General features: G+C 35.1%; 1 protein-coding gene across 1 annotated transcript in view; it reads right to left on the bottom strand.

Annotated features, from left to right (window-relative positions):
- Positions 1 to 22,173, bottom strand: part of DNAH5 (dynein axonemal heavy chain 5) — a 436,545-nt gene that overhangs the window by 141,807 nt on the left and 272,565 nt on the right. The window contains exons 41-47 of the mRNA XM_069101431.1: positions 21,407 to 21,560; positions 14,173 to 14,319; positions 12,087 to 12,328; positions 3,946 to 4,122; positions 2,927 to 3,128; positions 1,633 to 1,775; positions 770 to 904 (exon numbers count right to left, since the gene is read on the bottom strand). Of these exons, the coding sequence (XP_068957532.1) occupies positions 770 to 904; positions 1,633 to 1,775; positions 2,927 to 3,128; positions 3,946 to 4,122; positions 12,087 to 12,328; positions 14,173 to 14,319; positions 21,407 to 21,560 (1,200 nt within the window). The remainder of the gene's footprint in view (positions 1 to 769; positions 905 to 1,632; positions 1,776 to 2,926; positions 3,129 to 3,945; positions 4,123 to 12,086; positions 12,329 to 14,172; positions 14,320 to 21,406; positions 21,561 to 22,173) is intronic.

Genomic DNA, 22,173 nt, shown 5'->3' with positions numbered 1-22,173 from the left:
TAGATAGATAGATAGATAGATAGATAGATAGATAGATAGATAGATAGTTAGATATGGATGTGGATGTGGATATGGATATAGATATAGATATAGATGATATAGATATAGATGGATATGGATACAGATACAGATATAGATATAGATATGTATGCCCACATATGGCCTCTTTGAGGCTATATATGCACAGGAACATTTACCTTGTTCAGGGAAGTTTCAGGTTTCACTACAATTTAGGATTAGACATTATTAACCTTCATAATTATATTTACATAGTACTTTAATGTTTTTAAAGCACTTTACATGCATTATTTAAATCTTCTAACATCTCTATAAGGTATGTAATATAGGTATTATCCCCACTTCACAAATGAGAATACTGAAGCCCAAAGAGCTGAAATGACTTGCTTATAATCATATATCTAATAAGCACCAGAACAGAAATTCAAATTCAGGTCTTCTTGACTCATGGTTGAGAGTTCGCTCTCTTATATTTTGATGCCTCTAAGATCCTCTAGCTGAAAAGTTTCTCTGAAGTTTGTAACAAGAACATCAGCACCATAGGATACCAACCCTTGGAAGTTTTATTGCAAAGTCTTTGTCAAGTGTTTCACAGGGTGAGAAGCTGAAGATGGCATCCAGCTCGTAGGAAAGGTACCATAATCTAGGTACCACAAAAGAAAGAATTTAAGCTACTTTTCCTGAATATACTCAGAGAAACATTTGGGTTTATTAAAGTTTCTGATATAAACATAACCAAAAGAAGAGGTACCTGGAACATCAAGGGAGTAGTTGCTGAAGAAAAGTTCAAACTTTTGACCATGTGACTTTCAGCATTATATTTTGACATAAATCCTTTGATAATAACAGTTTTAGCTGTTCCTTGCTCTCCAATTAACAGTACAGCCTAAAGACAGAAACCAAATAATCTGAGAAACATAACAAAATGACTGAAAGAGAAATCTTTTTGACTAAAATCAAAATTAAGCATTTCTCTCTCAACTTATACAAAATAATACATAATAGTGAATGAAAAAGCAGTATATTACTGAATCGTGGTATAATGAAACGATAGATTGTTGTGAATGTATTATTAATTGTTTTCTAAATAGTAGCTCCAAAGTGTTTTAAATATAACAAATCTTTACATTTTCCAAAATTATTTCATTAAATGCCACATGCCAAAATTGTGAATACTAACTTCACCAATATTGATTACAACCATTTTACAACTTGCTAGATGCACTTCAAGAGTTAATGTGGCCAAAAAAATCATCATCTTCTGAACAACCTAGAGATAAGCCTCTCATAACTTAGGTTGGTCTCCAGTTGACAAAGTCTGTTGCCAAACCTGTCCTCCCACCTCCCGAGCCATGTGAAAGCTGCCAGAGTCTATTTTTTTCCTGGCTTAGTCTATTAACACCCCCAAGGAACCTTCATGCTACAATGAGGAGGTTAGTTCTCAGTTGACAAAGTCTGTTGGCAGGCCTATCCTCAGGTCTCTCAAGTCATGTGGAAGCTGCCAGAGCTTATTTTCTCTTGGCTTAGCCTTAATACCCTGAGGAATCTCAATGAGGCATTGCAGTTAGGCTTCTGTTATACCAATTAAACAAAAAAAAGTCATAGAAAGCATACCTTGCCTTGTTTAGCAATAGTTTTAATTAGGAAGTCAGTTCTCACATTATCTACATTTGGCACCAAGATGGAGCCATATTCTGGAGTAAAGTCAGAAGGATAAACATATTCTTCAACACATGTGCTCCAGTGCATCCATTTGCCTGATTAGAAGAGAAAATTAAAGCTTTCACAGATAAAATAAATATATTTCACAAGAAATACCACCTTTACCTATTAAGTAATGTCTGATAATCAAGACAATTTCTGAGCAATCTGCATAAAACAAGTATCAGTTTCAGAGGCATAAGAACATAAAAGCTAAATCAATAGGTGATTAAGGAGCTGGTCCACATTTACAAGGAGGAAGAATTGGGAAAATATGACCGCAATAGAATTCAATTTTTCAAAATGAAATTCTTCTAGAATTTGAAGTATATAAAGAACAGACACTAACAGGTACTAAGTTTTTATTTTGTAGATGAGAAAAAAGACTCATTGAGGTAAAGTGATAGAAACTCCAGAGACAGTCTCTTAACTCCCAGAACAGAATTTTTTCTCTATTATATACTTTTCTGAGCACAATGACACACTTACACCATGGGGTTTTCTTGTTTATTTTTTAAACAAATAAGAGGCAGCATGGTGTAGTAAATAGAGAGACCTAGAAGCCATAAAGATATGCCACTGATCCATATTACTGTGTGACCTTGGGGCAAGTCATTTAATCTTTAAGTACTCTAGGCAACTATCTAAAAAATAAATAAATAAACTACAGAGAAGATGTCAACTGGCATTGCTACAGAGTTTCCTCACCCAGAAATTCCTTATAATAATGAAATTGCAGGTTAAATTCCTAGCTTTTTAACAAAGTTTTCATTCTCTCCACAATCAAAATAATTTTAAAAGATGGAGATGAATTAATATTTAGTTCCTTTATGCATGAAGATACAATATTGAATTTGTGACCAATAAATTTTAAATGATGACTCTGAAAAATTTTCATTCTGAAAATTCTATCAAATCACTATTACTTATGGATACAAGAGACAGACTGGTATAATGTGTAGAGAGTTGGTCTTGGAACTAGGAAGATTTTTGGATTCAAGACCTTCCTCTGACACATCCTGGCTGAGTGACTCTGGAAATTCCCTTAACCTTTCAGTGCTCCAGGCAACTATATTTTAGTTAAAGAGCAAGTATTGACATGCATTGATAGATGGAGTTTCCTCACCCAGAAGGTCCTTAAATCAAGAAAATAAGAATTCTACTCTTGATTCACTATGACTACATATTCATAACTACATATACTCACCATCAGTAGTTACATAGTAATCAAACATGGTGTCTTCATTCCCAGCTAAATGTGGCAAATCCAGTTTCAGTGTTTCATGAGACCGCAGCCAATTCTCCATTTTAAAGCGGTCCTCCAATTCTAGTAATGCTCCAACACTCCACATCAGAGAGAAAACATATAATCTCTCTAGGTGTTCTGATGTAATGTCTCCTCCCTGTTCCTGTAGAAAAAGGAAGCATTCTTTTAAATACATAATTTTCTAACTAAAATTATTGCATGGAGTTTCAATTAAAATCAATACAGAAGGAAGAGCAAATTTCTGTAGTAACAGATGAGGAAGCAAAAGGATAATTTTCTACATACAAATTCAAAAAGGTATAATATTTTTCCAATTTTGTCATCATGCTGAGTTTAAAATTGGTCTCCACATTGGCTTAAAAATTCAAATTGAAAACAGAGAAATTTGCTAGAGTCATGGAGGGGATTCAGATTTTGGATAAAGGTCAGACTAAATGCCCTTAAAGGTCCCATTCAACATTAAAATGCTACAACTAAAAATGATGTTTTCTTAAAGAATTGTTTTTGATATGTAACTAATGAGAAGTACAATAATGTATATGCAGAGTACACTACATTTCATCCAAAAACTTTTATAAATAGATACAATGGAATGTAAAACATCCAAAATATTAATTTTATAGTTAATTTCTGCTATATTTATAACACAAATAAGCACTTTGATATCAGTTTCATATATCATAATATCTCATTTATATGGTACCCTAAAGTTGGCAAAGCACAACCATCACTCCTTTCTGAGATTGTGCCAATAGGATATTTCACCATTTAGTAGATGAGGAAACTGAGGCACAGAACAGTTAAGTAGCTTATCCAGGTCCACAAAGCTAGTAAAGGTCAGAGCTACAGCTCAAATTCAATTTTTTTTTTGCTCTCAAGCTGGAATTGATTTTGCAACATCACATAGCTCTTAAAAGAGCAATTCCGCAGCTCCAAAAAATTCTATTGTTTACATTTACCTTAGAAGGAATAAGACCTTGTAGCATATTAATGCTCTGAATGATCACAAATGCCTCAAGCATCTCCATCTTGTAGTCCAAGCTCTGGATACTGAAGCGATACAGATCAGAGAAAGACTCAGCGTACAACTGACGAAGGACTGAAGCTTCTTGAGGAGAGCGCTTCTTCAAAAAACCCTATTAGTTCACACAATAATCTATTGTTATATAATTATATATAAGAGAATAATGGCAGACAATTATTTCTAATAAAAGTTATTTTAAGCACCACTTAAGCATGCAAAAAATACATTTTCAGGGTCTGAAGGATCAAAAATTTAGGAATCCAACTCATGTAATTTTTACATAAAGGGGAAAAATAGGACTTGGAACTCAGGAAAATTATTTAGAAGCAATTAAAGATGAATCAGGAAATTGAAAAAGACAACATTGGAACTGACCATAATTAAAAATTTTCTATGATTTTTTAATTGAAGGATAGTATATAAAGAATTACTCATGTAAATTAATAATTTAAAGTCTTATAAGACTTAAAGTTTGCAAAAATATCTTTCATTTAAAAAAATCTACTTCAAATAAATAGTAAACTTCTCTTAAGATCATAAAATCATCTCATTCTTCACCTTAAGATGCATCAGAAGAAATCATGTTAGATACTCTGAGGCAAGGGAAAAGAGTGCCCTGACATGAAAGAGCATAAAGTTGTACATGAATTCAGGAATCTTCTATGATTCTGTGACACTGCCCCCAGAAAAGGAGGGGGGAGGGAAAATGGCAGCTTTAAGACTCAGTACATGTTTGTTCTCATAACCTGATTTGTTACTTGAAAAGTAATGACTGAAACTAACTTGAATTCTTGACCTATCATCTAATCTCAGTCTCACAGTTGTCTTTGACTTTCCTCAGAATTGATAAACTACTTTTTTGTATGAGTCCAATTTACTTCTAACTAGAGCCAAGAGTGAATACTCAAATATCAAATTCAACTGGATCTATGGACCTTATGGATTTTGATGTGTTTTTTTCCCAATGAAGTTCATCACAACTCATGATGTCTGTCTTCTCTGCAAGACTCCAATCAATGTCTTCCCATAATGTTGCCACTTAGGGTTCACAAAAACATTTAAGACCTCCCTAACTTTCTCCTGATATCTTGAAGTTATCAGTAAATGATCAGATATCATCTACTTTCATCTCTCACCTTTCCATATTCCTTTGCCTTCATTTAGCTCTCTGATATCCCTTATTCTTGCTATCCTTTAAAATTCATCATATGTTACGTTTCAACCTATTCAAACTCACCATATCTCTACTTTGCCCTTTGTGTGGTATTCATCATCAGTTATTCAAAATGTAAGGGAGTGATCTTTTGAGGGAGTGGCCCTTGACCATTTAGTTGTTTGGGTCATAAGACTATTTCTGGGAAAACAGTTGCTAAGTCAACTATCTACCTTAACAATTCAAGAGTATGGAACCTATAGATCTTCTCAGAGTTCTAAGAGAAGCAATTACTGAAATTGTCTGATTTATAGTTCTGAGACAGTCAATGTTCATTTGAATATAGCAAGATATATCCAGACTATGGAGGCAGTGGAGAACACAATATGTTTTAGTGGTTTGCATATGAAAAAATTCAGAAAATCTTAATATTAATAACTTAGGAAATATTGACAACAGATCTGCAGTTGTGGAACAAATATAATTTACCTGATCTTAAATAAAGGATAAGGATTTGGTTAACCACAAGCTAAGGTGGAATCATTTAAAGAGACAGACAGACATCCAGAGACAAATGCACAGAGGGGGAAAGAGACGGTAGAGAAAGGAAGACAGAAACAAAAATAGCGAGAGAAGAGAGGAGGGGAAGAAAAGGGTAGGGAGTGGAATAAAGGGAAGAAACAGAATGTACTTTTATCCCTATGATAATTTGCTACTGAGAAGACAGAAGATACTTTTCTGCATTGTCATCAGTTGTTGCTATTAGGTGAAAAAGGAAAAGACGAATCCTACAAAAGAGCAAAGCAGGAGAGACTTTTTCCAACTTTAAGAAAAACATTTCCTTTTGCTAAAAATATATTACTACTTTAGCTGAAAACATCAACTTGTTTGACTCAAGCAACACGCTCATTAGGCTATTACTCCAGTGAAACTTGGACTACCTAAATTTAGCAGTACAAACATCTGCTCAAAAGTTTATAGTTCTAGCACTGCGAATTACTCCAAGTAGATGGGATTTCTTCCCACAATGTGTTTCACGGGCTGGTTTTTACAAGTATAAGCTCACTCTCCCCTAGAGACAAGTGCATTAGTGGGAGAGTGTGACTCAGGCTTATATGTGAACTCTGATATATATTGTTTATTCCTGCAGCCTAATCTAACTGCTAATCTAAGCTAGTTGCCTTTTTTTTATATCTGTACTCTATAGTTTCATTTCTATTTCCCTTATAAGTTTATTCATGACTATGAAGGTAGAATTCAAATATGGTAGCCCAGCTTTCCCCCCTTCTTTGCAGAGGTTTAAGGAAGACTCAATGGGTATGAAATATTTCATATTCTGTCAGACCTGCTTTTTTCTGTTTTTTATTCTTTCTTTCACAATATGGCTCTCTGGAAAAGGAATGGGGAAAGGATAACTCAATTAGAAAGAAAGACATAGATAGACAGACAGACAGACAGATACATACATACATACATACATACATACTGGTTGGATGGGTAGATGGATGATAGCCATATATTTAAAAGAAAAATTATCAATAATTTCTATTTTAACCTTTGTATATGTTTTCCATTTTGCTGAGTTTATAATACTCCTTCCATTTTTATCCTTAAATACACTAAAAATTACTTTACATAGTTTAGGTCTCTCATTATCCCTTTATTACTTCTCACTACATCATGAGGTGATATTGTTCATAAATCTTCTATCGCCTCTCTTAAGAAGAGTTTCTGAGTAAGCTTATATCCTAAACCAGTGTTGTCTGTGGCTACCACCTCTATTTGGCAAGTAACTCAAATAGGCACTTTTTAGATTCTTTTGGTCCTCTTTTAATTCTTGATAATTTAATTTAAGAGTCTTAGGGAGCTCAGAGGATATCTCTACCTTTTCATCTGCTGCAACCAGTGTTGCTACAACTGCTACAATTATTTTTATGGTGATTTTTATTGCAAATACACACACACACACATCTGTTTGTGTGTGCACTATAATACAGGACAGATAAATTATCACTAAAACAATGTTCCCTATTATCTTTGGGTATATTGAAAAAATTACTCGGTCAACTTTAATTGATCCTTGAAGTCATACTGTGAGCCACTGACTTTATACCAAGTATAACCCAAGCCCCTCCTCTCTTTGGTGGATCAAACTCCTACACCTGGATGAGGGCTGAGGTAGAGTTAACAACAGTAGGACAGAGAGGTTTGCTGTCTTCAAGTTTGAGAGACTCTTAAGTTCTCTTCAGTCTCTTCAGGTTCTACAGTTTCTTCAGGTGCTTCTGGCCTCAGTTTCAATGTATTACAGCTTGGTATAAGAAAGTAAATGGGAATTTTTGGAGAGTTTTGCGGGAAATCACAGACAACATCCAAAGGTTAGCACATGAAGCAGAGCCTATTGTTGGGAGCGAAGGCCTTAGGGCCAAGTACCCTTCCTCCCCCCCCCCCCCCCGTAAGAAAGCCACACCCCCGAATACCCTGTCCTGAGAATCGGCCGACCACAAAAAATACCCGATGTTCTAACCACAGAAGTTTCGTTGCTACAACTGCTGAACAAGTTGCTACAACTATAGAAGTTTCAGTTGTTACCCATGGAAACCCCCCTCACTCCCCCCTTTCTCTACTTACTCATCCCCCAAGAGTATATATGCTTTGCTTTAGCATAATAAAATCAGACCTTGACACAAACTCGCTTGGTCTCACTCTTTCTTTCCCACCCATTCCTTTGCAGGCTGGGTACTCCTCGACCCCACGAATAACTTGGTCCCGCTGGACGGGACAGCCTATGATGAAATACTTAACCCAAATCTTACAATAAGGTACTGTAAACACCCCCATTAAATAAAAAGAAAAAATCAGAATTCTAATTTTATTCAGTTTTTCTACATGATAGGGGCATAGCACCCCTAACCCCCATGATGTAGAAGGCATAACTATATACGTTTAATGAATGTTTATTCACTGACTGATATTTCTGCTATGCATTGCATAAGTGGAAAGGTGTATCAAAAGACTGAGAGTTATTTCGCATTTTCCATTGTTTCAAGGGTTACCATAGTCATAGAATTCATCACTAAATGGATAAACTAGTGATTAATCTTTCTTTGCCTAGTTAGAATGGTCCTTAGTTCTGAAAAGTGAATACAATTTCAATTTTGTTGATATATCATGTGTTTAGGGCAAATAGGTTTAACCTGACTTACTGATATAAGAAGGTGAAATTCCATACCTAAGCATGACTGGTTGCTTATAGGTGTTTTTAAATTTTTGGTAGAATCAATATTCTTTTGATAAAGTTTTCCTATGAAATCATTCTCTAATTATTTAAAAATAATAGATGATGAGTTTTCCCTGGGATTTCCCTACATCCCTTCCAAAATGCAAGTAAGAATGATGAAGTCTTTAGGAACTTAGTGGCTTGTTCAATTTTATGGCCATAACATTTTGATATTTTCATTTCTCATTCCCCCTCCCTCCAAAATATATTTTAACTCTGTAGACCTAGAAACTTGAAAATCCATGTGAAATGCCTTTAAAATTTGTTTTTTCATGCACCAAAAGATAAGTGGAAAGAAACAAAAAGGAACTTTAAATTTCTTGAAATTATATATTCTTTACATTTTTTGAAAAATAGCTTCTGATATGTGAGCTTCATAAGCAATAACAATATAATCTGTACAATACATGATTGTATAGCAAGTATTCTAATTAACTCTCAGTAACTGATTCTCAGTCACTTTTCCAGTAAAATGTCATATTTTACTAAGCATAAAAACTATAATCAAAATTCTCTAAATGAAATATGCTAAAGTAAAAGAGTATGTTTTCACCTCAATTAAATAGTATGTGAAGAGTTATTGATATTTGTAAATTTAAAATTAAAGATTAGAAAACCTTAATGAAATGGAAAATAACTCAAATGCATAAAATTCAACAACAAATATAATATACAGAGGAAATGTAGGAGAGGAGAGGATTCTGGGAAGATAATAGAGTAGGTCAAAAAATTCCAAGCTCTCAAGATTTTCCCCCACAAAAGAGATAAAACAGCATCTGAGGGCAAACACAGTGCAGATAAAAATAAATAAGAATGGGGGCACAACAGGAGTCTTCCTGGGACAATTCAAGTTCAGAAGAAAAATCCCAGGATGAAGTTTGGTCCCTGTGAAGCATAGACACTTGCTGGATAGGGTCTGCTTTAACAAGCCGCAAGCTGCTTAAAAAATAAGCAGCAAGCCCTTGGGGATAGCTGGGTTGGGAGACCTCCTCCAGACATCAGAAATTTTACCCCCAGGAGAGTAAGGGGAGTTGGGTGTCTGAGCCAGGAAAATCAAGGAAACCTCTACTGACAAGGAATGCAGCAAGCACCTAAGGGGAGAGAAGGAACCAGCACATGCCTGGTGAGTGGAGAAGCAGTGGGGAAGAATGCTGATTGTGGACACTTATGGGAGGCTTGAGGTTTGACTTTGGTTCTAGGCTACAGGGGAGAACTGAAGAGCTGGGGCAAGAGAAACCATTCCCCATACCCCAGGGCTAGAGGTGACTACAAAAATCAGGCTATTGCTATAAAAGATACTCACAGGCAAAGGAGAAAGAACCCAACCATAGGAAGTTATTATTGGAATAGAGATGTCTAGGGTCCATCTTTAGAGGAGGATATTGAAGCAAAGAAACCCACTTTTATCTCAGAGTAACATCAAATGGTCCCAAAAAGAATTAATTGAAGAAATTTTAAAAGACTTTGAAAATCAGATGAGAGAGATAGAGGAAAAACTAAAAAAGAAGAAATAAGAATAATCCAAGAAAAACAAGAAGATTATGAAAAGAAAGTCAACCAATTGGAAAAAAGAAATCCAGAACCTTAACAAAGAAAATGACACCTTGAAAATTAGAATTGGGCAAGGCAAAGTCACAAAAGTGATAAGAGATCAAGAAATAATTAAATAAAATATGAAGAATAGACAAGAAAATGAAACATCTTATAAAAAAACACAACTGATCTAGAGAACAGGTCAAGGAGAGAAAATATAAGGATAATCAGACTACCTGAAAGTTATGATCAAAAAAAGAATTTTGACACAATAATACATATATGAAAATAATTAAAGACAATTATCCTGAGGCATTAGAACAAGGGTGGCAAGTAGAACTAGAAAAATCCATCAAACACCACTTGAAAGAGATCCTCTGAGATTAATTCATAGGAATATTATAGTCAAATTTTGAAACCCCCAGCTAAAGGACAAAATATTAAAAGCAACAAGAAAAAAATCAATTTAAGTATAATGGTGCCACAATTAGAATCAAAAGACCTAACAGCAGAGACACTAAAGGAACACAGGTCTTGGAGCACTATACATCAAAAAGCAAAAGAACTGGGGGTCTGGTCAAAAATATTATACCCAGCAATGTTAAGTATAATTCTAAATGAAAAAAAAATTAACATCCTATCAACAGTAAGATTTTCAAAACTTTATTGAAAAAAAACTGAACTTAATAGAAGATTTGACATAGAAGAGCCAAGAGAAACATAAAGAACATACCAAAGATGGATTACTTTTTATATATGTGAAATGTTTATATGTCTAAGATTGTCATTAATAATTGGGTAGTTCATAAGAAAGGTTGGGTTAGAACTGAGTATAATATGATTTTTAAAAGTAAAATCATTTAGGAACAGCTAAAAAGAGTGATTATTTTATACAAATGAGGTGCAAGAGGAAGAATTGATTCAGAGGAATTAGATGGGGAGGAGGGCTGGTAGTTCTGTTAACCTACTTTCATTAAGAATGAGTTTAAGAGGGAATAATACATACATACATACATATATGAATATAAAAATCTTCTAAATTCAGAAGAAATAAAATGGTAAGGAGATTGGGAGGGGGAAGAGGATAAAGGAGAAATCTCTAGAGGGGAGAGTGAGGAAATAGGTTAAAGGAGGTTATAGAAGGGTACTTAGATCAATGGAAATGAGAGAATAGGGAAGAGATTGTTAGAGGGGGTAGGCAAAGTAATAGGAAAGCAAAATAGCAGGTAGAAGTAATGTAGAGGAGGAGGGATAGAAAACAAGATATGCACAGGAATAAAACAAAGCTCAGGAGTAGAATTTGTTAGGAAAAGTATATGTCTATGTATGTGTGCAAATGTGTATATATGTATGTGTGTGTGTACATATCTATATTTATATAGTATATCTGCACTTAATTGTAACCTTCAGTGGGAGATGGGGGAGGAGGAGGAAGGGTGAAAAAAAGAACCAAATAAAAAGTAAACTACAGAGAACAGGAGAAAACTTAAAAGGAATCAATAAAAAGAACAGCTCTCAACACAATGTTTAGTATTTATCATACAGGCTTTCTTGAAATGAAAATCTCGTTACATATTTTGAAACCTCTTCTATGTACATGACATGTTTTTTTCTTTTATTATTTTGTATATGGTTTTTTTTCTTTTCTCTATCCGGTACTTGTGTTCTAGTGTTTGAGTCTAAAATAAAATTTAAATATATATATATATATACATATATATATATACAAACTTTAATCATACTGTAAAACTATTATTGCATAAAAATTTTTAAAAAGAAAGATTCTGCAAGTTCTTCTACTAAAACACTTATAAAATTATAAATTCATTACAATTACAGTATGGAATGTAATTTTTTAACCTTTTAATTCCAGAACACCTACCTGAATACTTCACACATAGCAGACACTTAAATAACTTTTTGTGAATTGAATTGATAAGAATGACATAGCAAAAATATTCATGGATAATTAACATGTAAATAATCCAGTGTTTTTAAAATACTGTGAACTTTGACAAATCAACTAAATTTTATTCAGGGAATCAATAGAAAAATAACAATCTATTCAAAAAGAACAATAGATTTTTTTAATTATAAAATTTCCATTCCCTACCTCAAGAATAGGACTCCAATTGAGGATAGAGGAACTCATGAAAACCATACCATTCCTTGACACTGTAGCAGGAGAAGCATTGTCGATGTTATGAGGCTCAAAAACTATTTTGCAGTTTGGAGCCATAGGGATACGATCTCCATTTGCAAGTGTTAAAGTTTTGTTATCATCCAAAACTGAATTCAAATTCTCAATCCAGATTGCATCAACTGGACCATCAAGAACTATCCAGATGTGTTCTCCTAGAATAACCACACCACCCAAAAAAGAGATAAAATATACATATATTTTATATATTGTATACACATGCATATGGATATATTTTCATCACCTCATAAAAGAAAGTTGTTCCCCTATTTTATTAAATAGATTAGGAGGCTCACTCTCCATAAACGTGATAAACGTGTATCAAAATCTTTTTTTAGATGATATAGAGTCATCACTGGAATGCCATATAGGAATTCTATTATTTATTTTAGCACATAACTTGGCAATGATGGAAAATTTTCATGAATTCCAATAACTATTGGTCTTTTGTGAACAACTTTCATTTAACAATAAGGTTTTTTGTTATAGTACTACCATTAAAAATTAAGAAACAATCTTCAGATTTAAAATAAAATTTATGTAAAATACTCTATTTCAACCCATTGAACTAGCTATTCAACTGAAAAAAATTGACGAGTCACCCACCATACACAAGTTTTGTGAGAAAGGACAGATAACAAGTAGGTATGCTTTTTTTTTTTTACAAAGAGGAAAATTACTTTAAAATGGCAATAAAGATTCCTATCCTAGGAAATGTTGTAAAATATTATGACTTGAGGATAAGTCACCTCTAAAACACCCATTTCAATTCAATTCACCTGCCCTGTGTCTACTTAAAGTTGCAGTTTAAATTATTTCCTTGTCAGAGAGTTCTGTTCTAGGACCCTAATAGAATAGGCAGTTGGGTACAACTATCCTAATTCAGTCTTCCAAGTGCTTTTTTAAAATGTTTTCTAGAGGATGGAATCTGATTCCATCATGTTTCTAAAGCATCACATTTCCACAATGTCATATTTGCACCTTTCATTAAGCAAAAACCAAACCACAATAAAAAGACACCAGAAAGGGAATAACTCAAAGCTCATGCCCTTTAAATTTTTTTTCTTACAAAGTACCCTATTTTCAGGGAATGTTCTTTAAGACATAACCCTTGTGATGCCTGAATGAAGATGAACTACATAATGAAATAAAGTTCATATTTTAATAGCATTTTGTCAAAGAAAAGTTTTCTCTTTTCAAGTTTTTCTTCTTTCAAGTTCTTCTATGAAAACCTTCTTTGACCCTCCAAGTTGAAACTAATCTCTCCTTCAAGTATGTCATCATCATACTCTGGACCTCACTTTTGCACTTGTCACATTCTGTGTTGTGGCAGTTATTTGAGCAGTGTCATAAGCCAGGAGTGTACTGGAATCACCTTATACATACTGACATATTTTCAGTGTGATCATTTACACCTTGGGTATTGGCAAATGCTAAAAATTAGGACTAGATTTATTGTTTTATTGATTGTCTAGACTTAAGGATGTGATTAAAAATGTCAATAATGCAAATTGTTTAAAAATGTGTCATGCATACTTTTTTTACAGAGAGCTGATTGTTAATTTATCAGCACATCCCTAGTCTTAAACATCACCACTCCCATCAGAATATGAGCTCAAGTGAGAACCTTCTAATCAGTTGTTGTATCTCTCTCAACACCTACAAATGCTTGCTGATTTAATTCTATATTGCAAATAAATAAATCAGGAAAATTAATAGTCCTAATTCACAAATTGTACACCTGATGGATAAGAAATTATCAAATTTACAGGACCAAAAATTCTTAATCTTTTTTAAAGTAATAATGTTGAGAAACCAAGTCTTTTTCTATTCCAGACTTGTAAACTGCTTGGAATCAGAGACTGTTTCCTTTCTCTCACTGTATCTCTAGTACCTAACACTGTGGCCCTTTAATAAAACTGTTGAATTGAATTGGTTTGAAACAGGTTTTTTTTATTTGAAGTAGCTTTAAATTTTTAGTTTCATTTTTTTTCTTTACCTTTCTTTGCTCTCAAAGTTTTTCTCCAAAGAGTGGAGAAAATACCATCTGTCCAGTCATTTGTGGCTACATCAAGACGACCAAACATCTGGGGTGCTGTGATAGCTTTAGGATTCATTCTCATTTCACGATGTGGCTTTCCACAATCTAGAAATGATAAATCCAAACAGTCAATATCTAAACCTTCAAACAAAATATACTGTATTACAACTAATTCACATACATTATATATTTACAACATTATATTGTCATCAATATTGGCTGTGATAAAGTATCACCAGAGAGGGAAAAATTAAAAGCAAGAATCCTTTGAAACTGTATTTGTGTAATATACATATATATGTGTGTATATGCACATATGTGTATATATGTAATGTGTGTGTGGATGATTAAAGCCATTAACACTTCATAGACTATGGTCATTTTAGTCTTCATCTTCTGAGAAGCAGAAAGCCTATATCGTAGAGGGTTAATAAAGGACAACATGCTAAAATTTATGAAAGTACTAATGCAATCTGGGAGTTCTTTAAACTTCACAGTTCAAAAATCTTTTGGTTTATGATGCACTTGATTAAATATTGTGCCTGGAATACCACCTAGAAGATGCTTTATTCTCCACATTATCAACTTTGATTTTCTGGGATGTGTTCTTACTCACCTTGGAAAAGACAAGCTAAACTAATGTTGCGTGCATCACAGGAATTTCCCTTATGGCCAACCACAGAAATATATTTAAATCATCATCATTCAACCTTTAAAATTACTCTTCAATCTGCTGGACTTTTCTGCATGAGTTTCCAGGAAAGACTTGTGTTTAATCAGCAACAAAGATATCAATAAGCTTTAAGACTTAAAAATCATTAGAAGAAATTTAGAATATAATTTTATATATAAAAGGGCTATATATACACAAACATGCACATTAAGAAAGGTGTTACATTAGAGCCCATGATAATGTGTTCTACACTTTCCCTCTAAAAGCCTCATAAAACTATGCAGGTTAGTAATCAGTACTATTTTATTACCCTGAACTTCAGTTTGATAGCCATATTTTATCTTTCGCAATGAGTGGAATCCACAAAACTTTGCCCAAACTTTTATTATTTAGTTTTTAAACTCTCTTTCCAGTAGAACAGGAAAACATTAGAAATGCATATGGTATGTAGGGTATGTTGGCTATTAGAAGCAGTATCCTACTCCCCACTTTCATTTTGGGAATGTCACAATAAAGAACTGATAGTAACACATGTGCCCTCAGCTCCTCCCATTCTTGGTGATACACTGGTTGGCAGCTATTTCCTTCTAGTAGTTGCTTGGATGAGGAGGGTGATAGGCCTGAAAGTGACCCTTCCACATCTAGTTCTTGTTAGTATTGGAATGTTCCCTGATTGCTCCCAGGATCCATGAGGAACATGTCTATTATAGATGTAAGATATTATTTACTCAATACTATGGCCCTAAGGAGGACAATGGATCTCTTTTGATTTAACATGCCTCAGACTCACCTCCTTCCAAACTGACTTCATCCTGTTGGATCTTCCATTGTGGATTGATGCTGCATTATCTCTAAGGAAGTGGAACTAAGGAATGTGCTCTCTGGTAACCATTAAAAAAGCTACCATAGAAATAGACCTATGCTCCAGTTGCTAATTCATTAACCAAAAGACTATGGTTGCTTAACAAATAATAGATTCTTTTTCCAGCATGCAAAATTTGAAACTCTGGAAGAAATCTCATCTAATTTAGTTCTTTTGATTGATCTGATTGTCCTGCTTAAGTCATGGCATATCTAGTACCATGAACATATGAAGAAAAAAATCTCAAACTGGAGAAAAGTGCACCTTTCATTCAGTATTTCTCTGGAGACTAATTGTGTAATAAAACATTTTGTTCAAGGACTATTCAAAGCTAAAGAACAGAAATATTATTTTTAAGTAGGTAAGATCACATCCTTATGTAGCCAACCCTTGGAAATTATCCCCCTAACCTAACTGCCATCCCCACAGGCAAGTTGGATCCCCAACGGATACTTAACTACGTTCACACTCAAGATTTTAAGGATAAGTACAGGAGTTAGGGGAGGGGGTTGCTTCTAATAGTAGAGTTAATGTGCTCCTTTTAGATGTACTCCCATGATTACTGAGGCAACCTTAATTAGCTTTAAAAAAAAAGATATCTACAAAGGAATAGACATTCTCCCATAAAATCTGGGACACGCTCTCCCACAAGTATGTTATGGCTCTTTAAAAAATATAGTGGTATATATAAGTATGTTGGCTATCAGAAGCGGTATCCTCTACCCCACTTTGATTTTGGGAACATCACAGTAAATGACTGATACTAACAAGTGTGTCCTCGGCAACTCCCATTCTTGGTTATACACTGGTTGACAGGGGGAAAGTAGGATCAATCTTACAGAGTACATATAAGAAAGGGGTAACTCACAGCTCCTAGTTTCTGGAGGTTCATTTGTCCAATCTTCATGACATTTCCTTGTGGAATGTATAGCTTTCTGTTAAGTTTTCAGGGTGGGTGCTCTTACAGAGTCCTGGTATTTCCTGCCCTTAGTGTATCTAATTTGTCGTCAGCTCCCAGTCTAACATTCTAATCAGCCACTGCTATTCTGGGAACACTGTGATCAGTCTGATAGAAAGTCTGAATCTTCCAACTTTTAGAGTTCACAAAATTATCCCCTGGTAAAGAAGGAAGAGACAGAAACTATCCCCAAAATATACTCAAAAAATTATCTCTGTGTAACTTGGCTAGAGTTGCTCTAACACTATTTAGGCCTGCTGTTGGAATGTTTGTTTGTGAACTGGATTGCTGCTTTATCCAAGCCCCATAGAATATGACTGTTTCTATTAAACCAACCAATTTTTCTTTTTTCTGTACCCTCCCTTACCATCCACTCCCTACACTTTACAATCAGGCCCCTATACTCTGAGTTTCTGTGCCATAACTCAGACAGGATAGCCTGAAGTTTGCACCAGAATGCCAAAACTTAGAAGACTGAGAAGATTTCTGTTACTGTTTAGTAACAATTATAATTAGTGTCTGATTAGTTTCCTAGTTGCATGAATTATCCTTGTAACTATATGGTTACCCTTTCTCACATATACATGCCTAAGACAGGTAAGGTTCTTCTCATCCTATATCTACTCTACTCCTCGGTAGAAACTTCCTCAGCAACACATTTGAAATGTTCTGGTGATCTGGTCTCCCTGCCCTGGGTATCTCATGTCTGAAAGACTTTGCATTATGTTCCTTCTCCACCCTAATGTCCACTCAATTAAATATCTTAAAAAGTTGATTTTAGAGTTAGCCCTAGTCATGTTTTGTGACGCTTGTCCCAGGTGCCAGAATTGCTAGTTATACCTCTCATCACAAGTCAACATTGGACTCCTTATTTCTTAAGGCAAAAGCTTTTCATCACTCCTTATCTTCCTTGTCCTCAGTAAACTTTCCAACTTAACTATCTCATCCCTTTGAAAACACTTTCCTTGCCCTTTAAAACTTTAAAGTTATTTTTCCTACCTGTCTCTTCCCCTGTCTCTTCAGTGTCTCCTCTGAATTATTCTGATTCTTTGGGGATAATATTTTCCTAAGTCCTCCTCTAAATCTCTTTATCTTTTCTTTTCACTTTCCCTCATCAACCTCATTGACTCCATAATTTTTACTATTATCCCTAATTACTTCCCAAATCTGTATTTTCAACATTAATTTTTCTCTTCAACTTCAAGGCTACATCTCAAAATGGTATCAATGGAACATCAATAGTTCAAATTCACTATTTCCAAAGTTGAACTAATTATCTTCCCAAAAAAATTCCTCTTCCAAGATGGTCTTCCAACCTACAATCTTTGCCACCATATAATCTTTCCTTTATAGTACTGCTCGGTTTATCTTCCTTATGGATAAATTTGATGTTACCTCATACACACTCAAAATCATCTAATGGATTCCTATTACATATCAAATACAAACTTAGCATGGTACTCTAGGCCCACCCCACTCTCATACCAACATAGCTTTCCAGCCTTAAACCACACATCTTTTCTCCATGTTCACTAGGGTTTAGCTAAACTAGACTCTATCATCTCCAATATAAACTTCTCTCTAACTGATACCATATCTTTGCTGATCGTGATTCCTACACCTGAAATACCCTCCATAAAACCTCATCTCTTCCTACTGAAATTATATCCATTCATCCAGGACTGGAAGAGATATTTTGACCAGACAGTAATACTTAACCACAAGAAACCTTACTGACATTCACAATTATGTCACCATAACTTTCAAAAATAGATTCAGCTTTTCAATTGGCCAGAATGGAAAAAAATCAACAAATATCAAATTTTACTGTAACACCTGACTCAGGAAGGCTGCAAAGTGTATAATAACAGAGTGATAGTTGGGTGTAAAGCCAATCACAAGCAGCTTTCCAGAGGACTGCTGCTGTGAACAGCTTTCAAGATTCTAATTATACAGTATAGTGAACTCTCTATTCAGTAACAAATTAAGGCAAAATCTTCACAGAAATCAAAGTACAGCACTCACAATGTTATGGCATAACAACTTATTACTAAAATGGCCACATAGTTTTCACCAAAGTTGCCACATAGTTTTTTTTAAGCAATTGGGGTAAAGTAACTTGCTCAAGGTTACATGATCAGTTATTTTTTGTGTGGGTGCCAAGTATCTGGGGCCAGAACCAATCCCAGGTCTCCTGATGCCAGGGCCGGTGCTCTTACTCACTGTGCCACTTGGCCACCCCGGTCACATTGTTTTAAACAAAGCACATTCCTTTAGTAACTCAATCATTCTTAAGGAACAAGCCTCCTTAATTGACACAAAGTACATAGGTCAAAAACTCTCCAACCCTAGGTCACATTGCCTTAATCTCTTCAATCAAAATGGCTTCTTTCTTCTTGATTAGAGATTAGTTTCCAATCATCCTTAATTAGTAAGTCCTTAACTCAATCATCTAATTGTAAAGGTCAAAGTCATCCACCCCCAGTAAATAATGATCTTCTCAGTTTACATTAAATATTCAAGGAGAGGTCTTTTCATCCTAACCCCAGGCTGGCTCTCCACTTCCATGTCTCCCCTCCCATTGTCCCAGCTCCAGCAAGCTCCTTGTTGTCCAGCTCTTTGTCCAGTTTCTGTTCCATAATGAAGCTCACAGTGTCTAGTCCACCTCAAGTCCTTCACAGCTTCTGTTCCTGGGAATACAAAGCTTAACAAAGCCACAATAACATTCATACACATTGCTGGCATCCTCATCAATTCACTTTCTGCCTGTGAAATCAACATAGACCTAACAACACTGTCTGAGTAATCAACACAAATTAGTATAATCCCAGAACCTCTGTCAACAAGATCCTCCTCCGGGATTTCTGTAAATGTACAGCAAGAAAATTCTCTTTCAGGGCTTCTGAACCAGCAACAAGGTTCCAGGGCTTCTGTAACAGCAGCACCATCCTCTATCAGCATACAAATCTGACAAAGTAACATCAAAACAGACAGACAAAGTACCAGCACCACACTCATGGTTCTCCTCTCTTATCATTTCTGTTATAAGTTTGGTTCTCAGAAGTTATGGCACCACAAGTTCTGTTCTCCATTCTGTTCTCAATTGGTAGCAGTTCTCAGGATCCTGGCAGTTGTCTCTCTCTTATCAGCAATTCTTATTCCTGGCAGTTCTCTCTCTCTCTCCAACAGTAGCTGCTCTGCCTCACCATTCCACCACTCCTGCTCATTCCCAGAAGTTCTGGCCTCTCTCAACTTGGGCTTTTCCTTATATTCAGTATTAGCTCCTCCCTGTTTGGCCCCTTCCTGTTACATCAACAAGCCCATCCCACTATAGGATTCCCACTTCTGGGTCTTAAGACTTGACACAATCATTAACTTGGAATAAGGCTCTAAGTACCTGTTTGATTTCAAATACAAGGGGCAGGGAAGATCTTCAAATTCCCATTACCAGAGAGAGAAGGTGGCCCTCTGGGAGACTGGGATCCTGAAAATGACATTACTATCAAAACAGAAAATCTATCTGAAGAATATAAATCTCATTAGGAAACTGAGTACAAATGCCACCTACATAATGTAACTTTGCTTGATTTTATCCTGTTGCACCTGACTCTGTTGAGGGACAGGGACTACCAAACAGGAAAGCTGGCTAGCTTCCAAAATTAGGGCCAGCAACAAGTTGAGACTACAAGACATCAGTCAATATTTACGCAACTTGGGAAAAATCATTCAGCCAGAATTGGGCAACAACACATTGAAGAATGGACAATATTAAATCCAGTTCTAGAAGTCACAAGTCAGAAGCAGTGTAGTTTCATGTATAGAGAGCTGACTTTGGAAGCAGGAAAATCTGGGTTCAAATAGACTTCTGACCCACACTGGCTATGTGACCTTATGGAAATCACTTAACCTCTAAGTGCTCTAGCCAACTCTCTAAAACTATAAGATTCATAGAAGATGTCAAATGCATTGGTAAAGGATATTATTCAATAAGAACTCCTTATGCCAATGAAATCACAGCTCTACTTTCTATCCTCACCCATATCCTGCTTAAGACAACCTTTTGAGTTGCTGGGAAGGGCACTTCCCACAATTTTCTACTAATTTAAATGAATGATTCCTCCTGTCACATCAGCAGCAGTTAATCTCCCCACTCCTATAATTCTCATATCTCTTGGCCTGCATGTCTTCCATACATTCACCAAATATAATTTTGTATTATGTTTATCTTTCCACATTTTGTATCCTCCTACTATATGATAAACTCTGTGAGGTCAGAGAATATGTCTTAATCTTTGCATCTCATTCAGTTATTTACAAATGTCAGGTACTTAGTAATTATTTGTAAAAGATAAAATTAGAACCCATGCCTCCTAGAATCCAGCAGTCCCTGACTTTTTTAACAATTACATTGCAAATGATTCATACATATAAACAGCTATTATTTCCACCAGGGCTCTCCCTTGCCATTTATTTACTAACAAAGTCTTAAATCCAGGAATTCATGGGAGCTACTCAGTTACTAGAATCTTAAAATACTTCCCTTCCTCTCTAGTCAATCCCCTCCTCCCCTCTAGATTCAAAGGACCTTAAGAAATCATATATCTAAGAAATTGGACCTGAATGGAGTATGGGGCTCACAATTAAAGTATAGGACTACTATTTACTCTTGGGATAACTCACAACTCAAATATTTCCATACCTGTCATTGATTTCATTAAGGTGTAGATGCAGGTTGTTTTCCCTGCCCCACTAGGCCCCAAGGTCATCATTCCATGCCTCACTCGCTGTGTTTCAAACAATTGAATAACTTTCAGCTTCCAAGGAGGATGATTAATTAAACCAGCTTCTTCAACCTAAAACCATAACCAAACAACAAAGTCATTCCAATTTAATGCGATATTCCAATTTGTAAAATCATATTTAATATACATTCACAAACAAAAAACTTAAAAATTCTTGCTTTTTTTCAATTTATCATCATAATAAAGAATTTTTGATGACTTACTGACATTACAGGAAGGCAAAGGGAATCATAATATTGCCCACTGGTGATTAAATAACATTATCTTTGATTCCATATCAGGAGAATAATTTAAGAATAAAGTCTTAAACCATAACAAAGTAGATTTTAATTTCTCTACTAACTCTTCATTATTACTCACTTTGCTTCCTAATCCTCACCCATCCATCCTCACCCATTTGTAAAAGTGATTTTCATAATGTGCAAATCTGACCATATCACTGCTACTAAATGACTGCTACAGTGACTACTTATTGCCTCTAGGATCAAATACCAAGTCTACTGCTTGGCATTTAAAGCACTTCACAAGCCAGCCCAAGCTAGCTTTCCAGTCTTATTACACATTACTCATCTCTCTTTAACACAATCCATTCAAATTGTCCTTCTTAGTGTTTCACATCCATGGCACCATCTCCATGTCTTTGTATTGTCTAGCCTCCATGACT

Source organism: Petaurus breviceps, unplaced genomic scaffold (genome assembly GCF_028583685.1).
Source record: "Petaurus breviceps papuanus isolate PSGF00001 unplaced genomic scaffold, PetGlider_PUasm1.0 47, whole genome shotgun sequence".
Lineage (NCBI taxonomy): Eukaryota > Metazoa > Chordata > Mammalia > Diprotodontia > Petauridae > Petaurus > Petaurus breviceps.
Note: the sequence above shows the minus strand (reverse complement) of the source record. Positions and strands in the feature narration are given on the sequence as shown.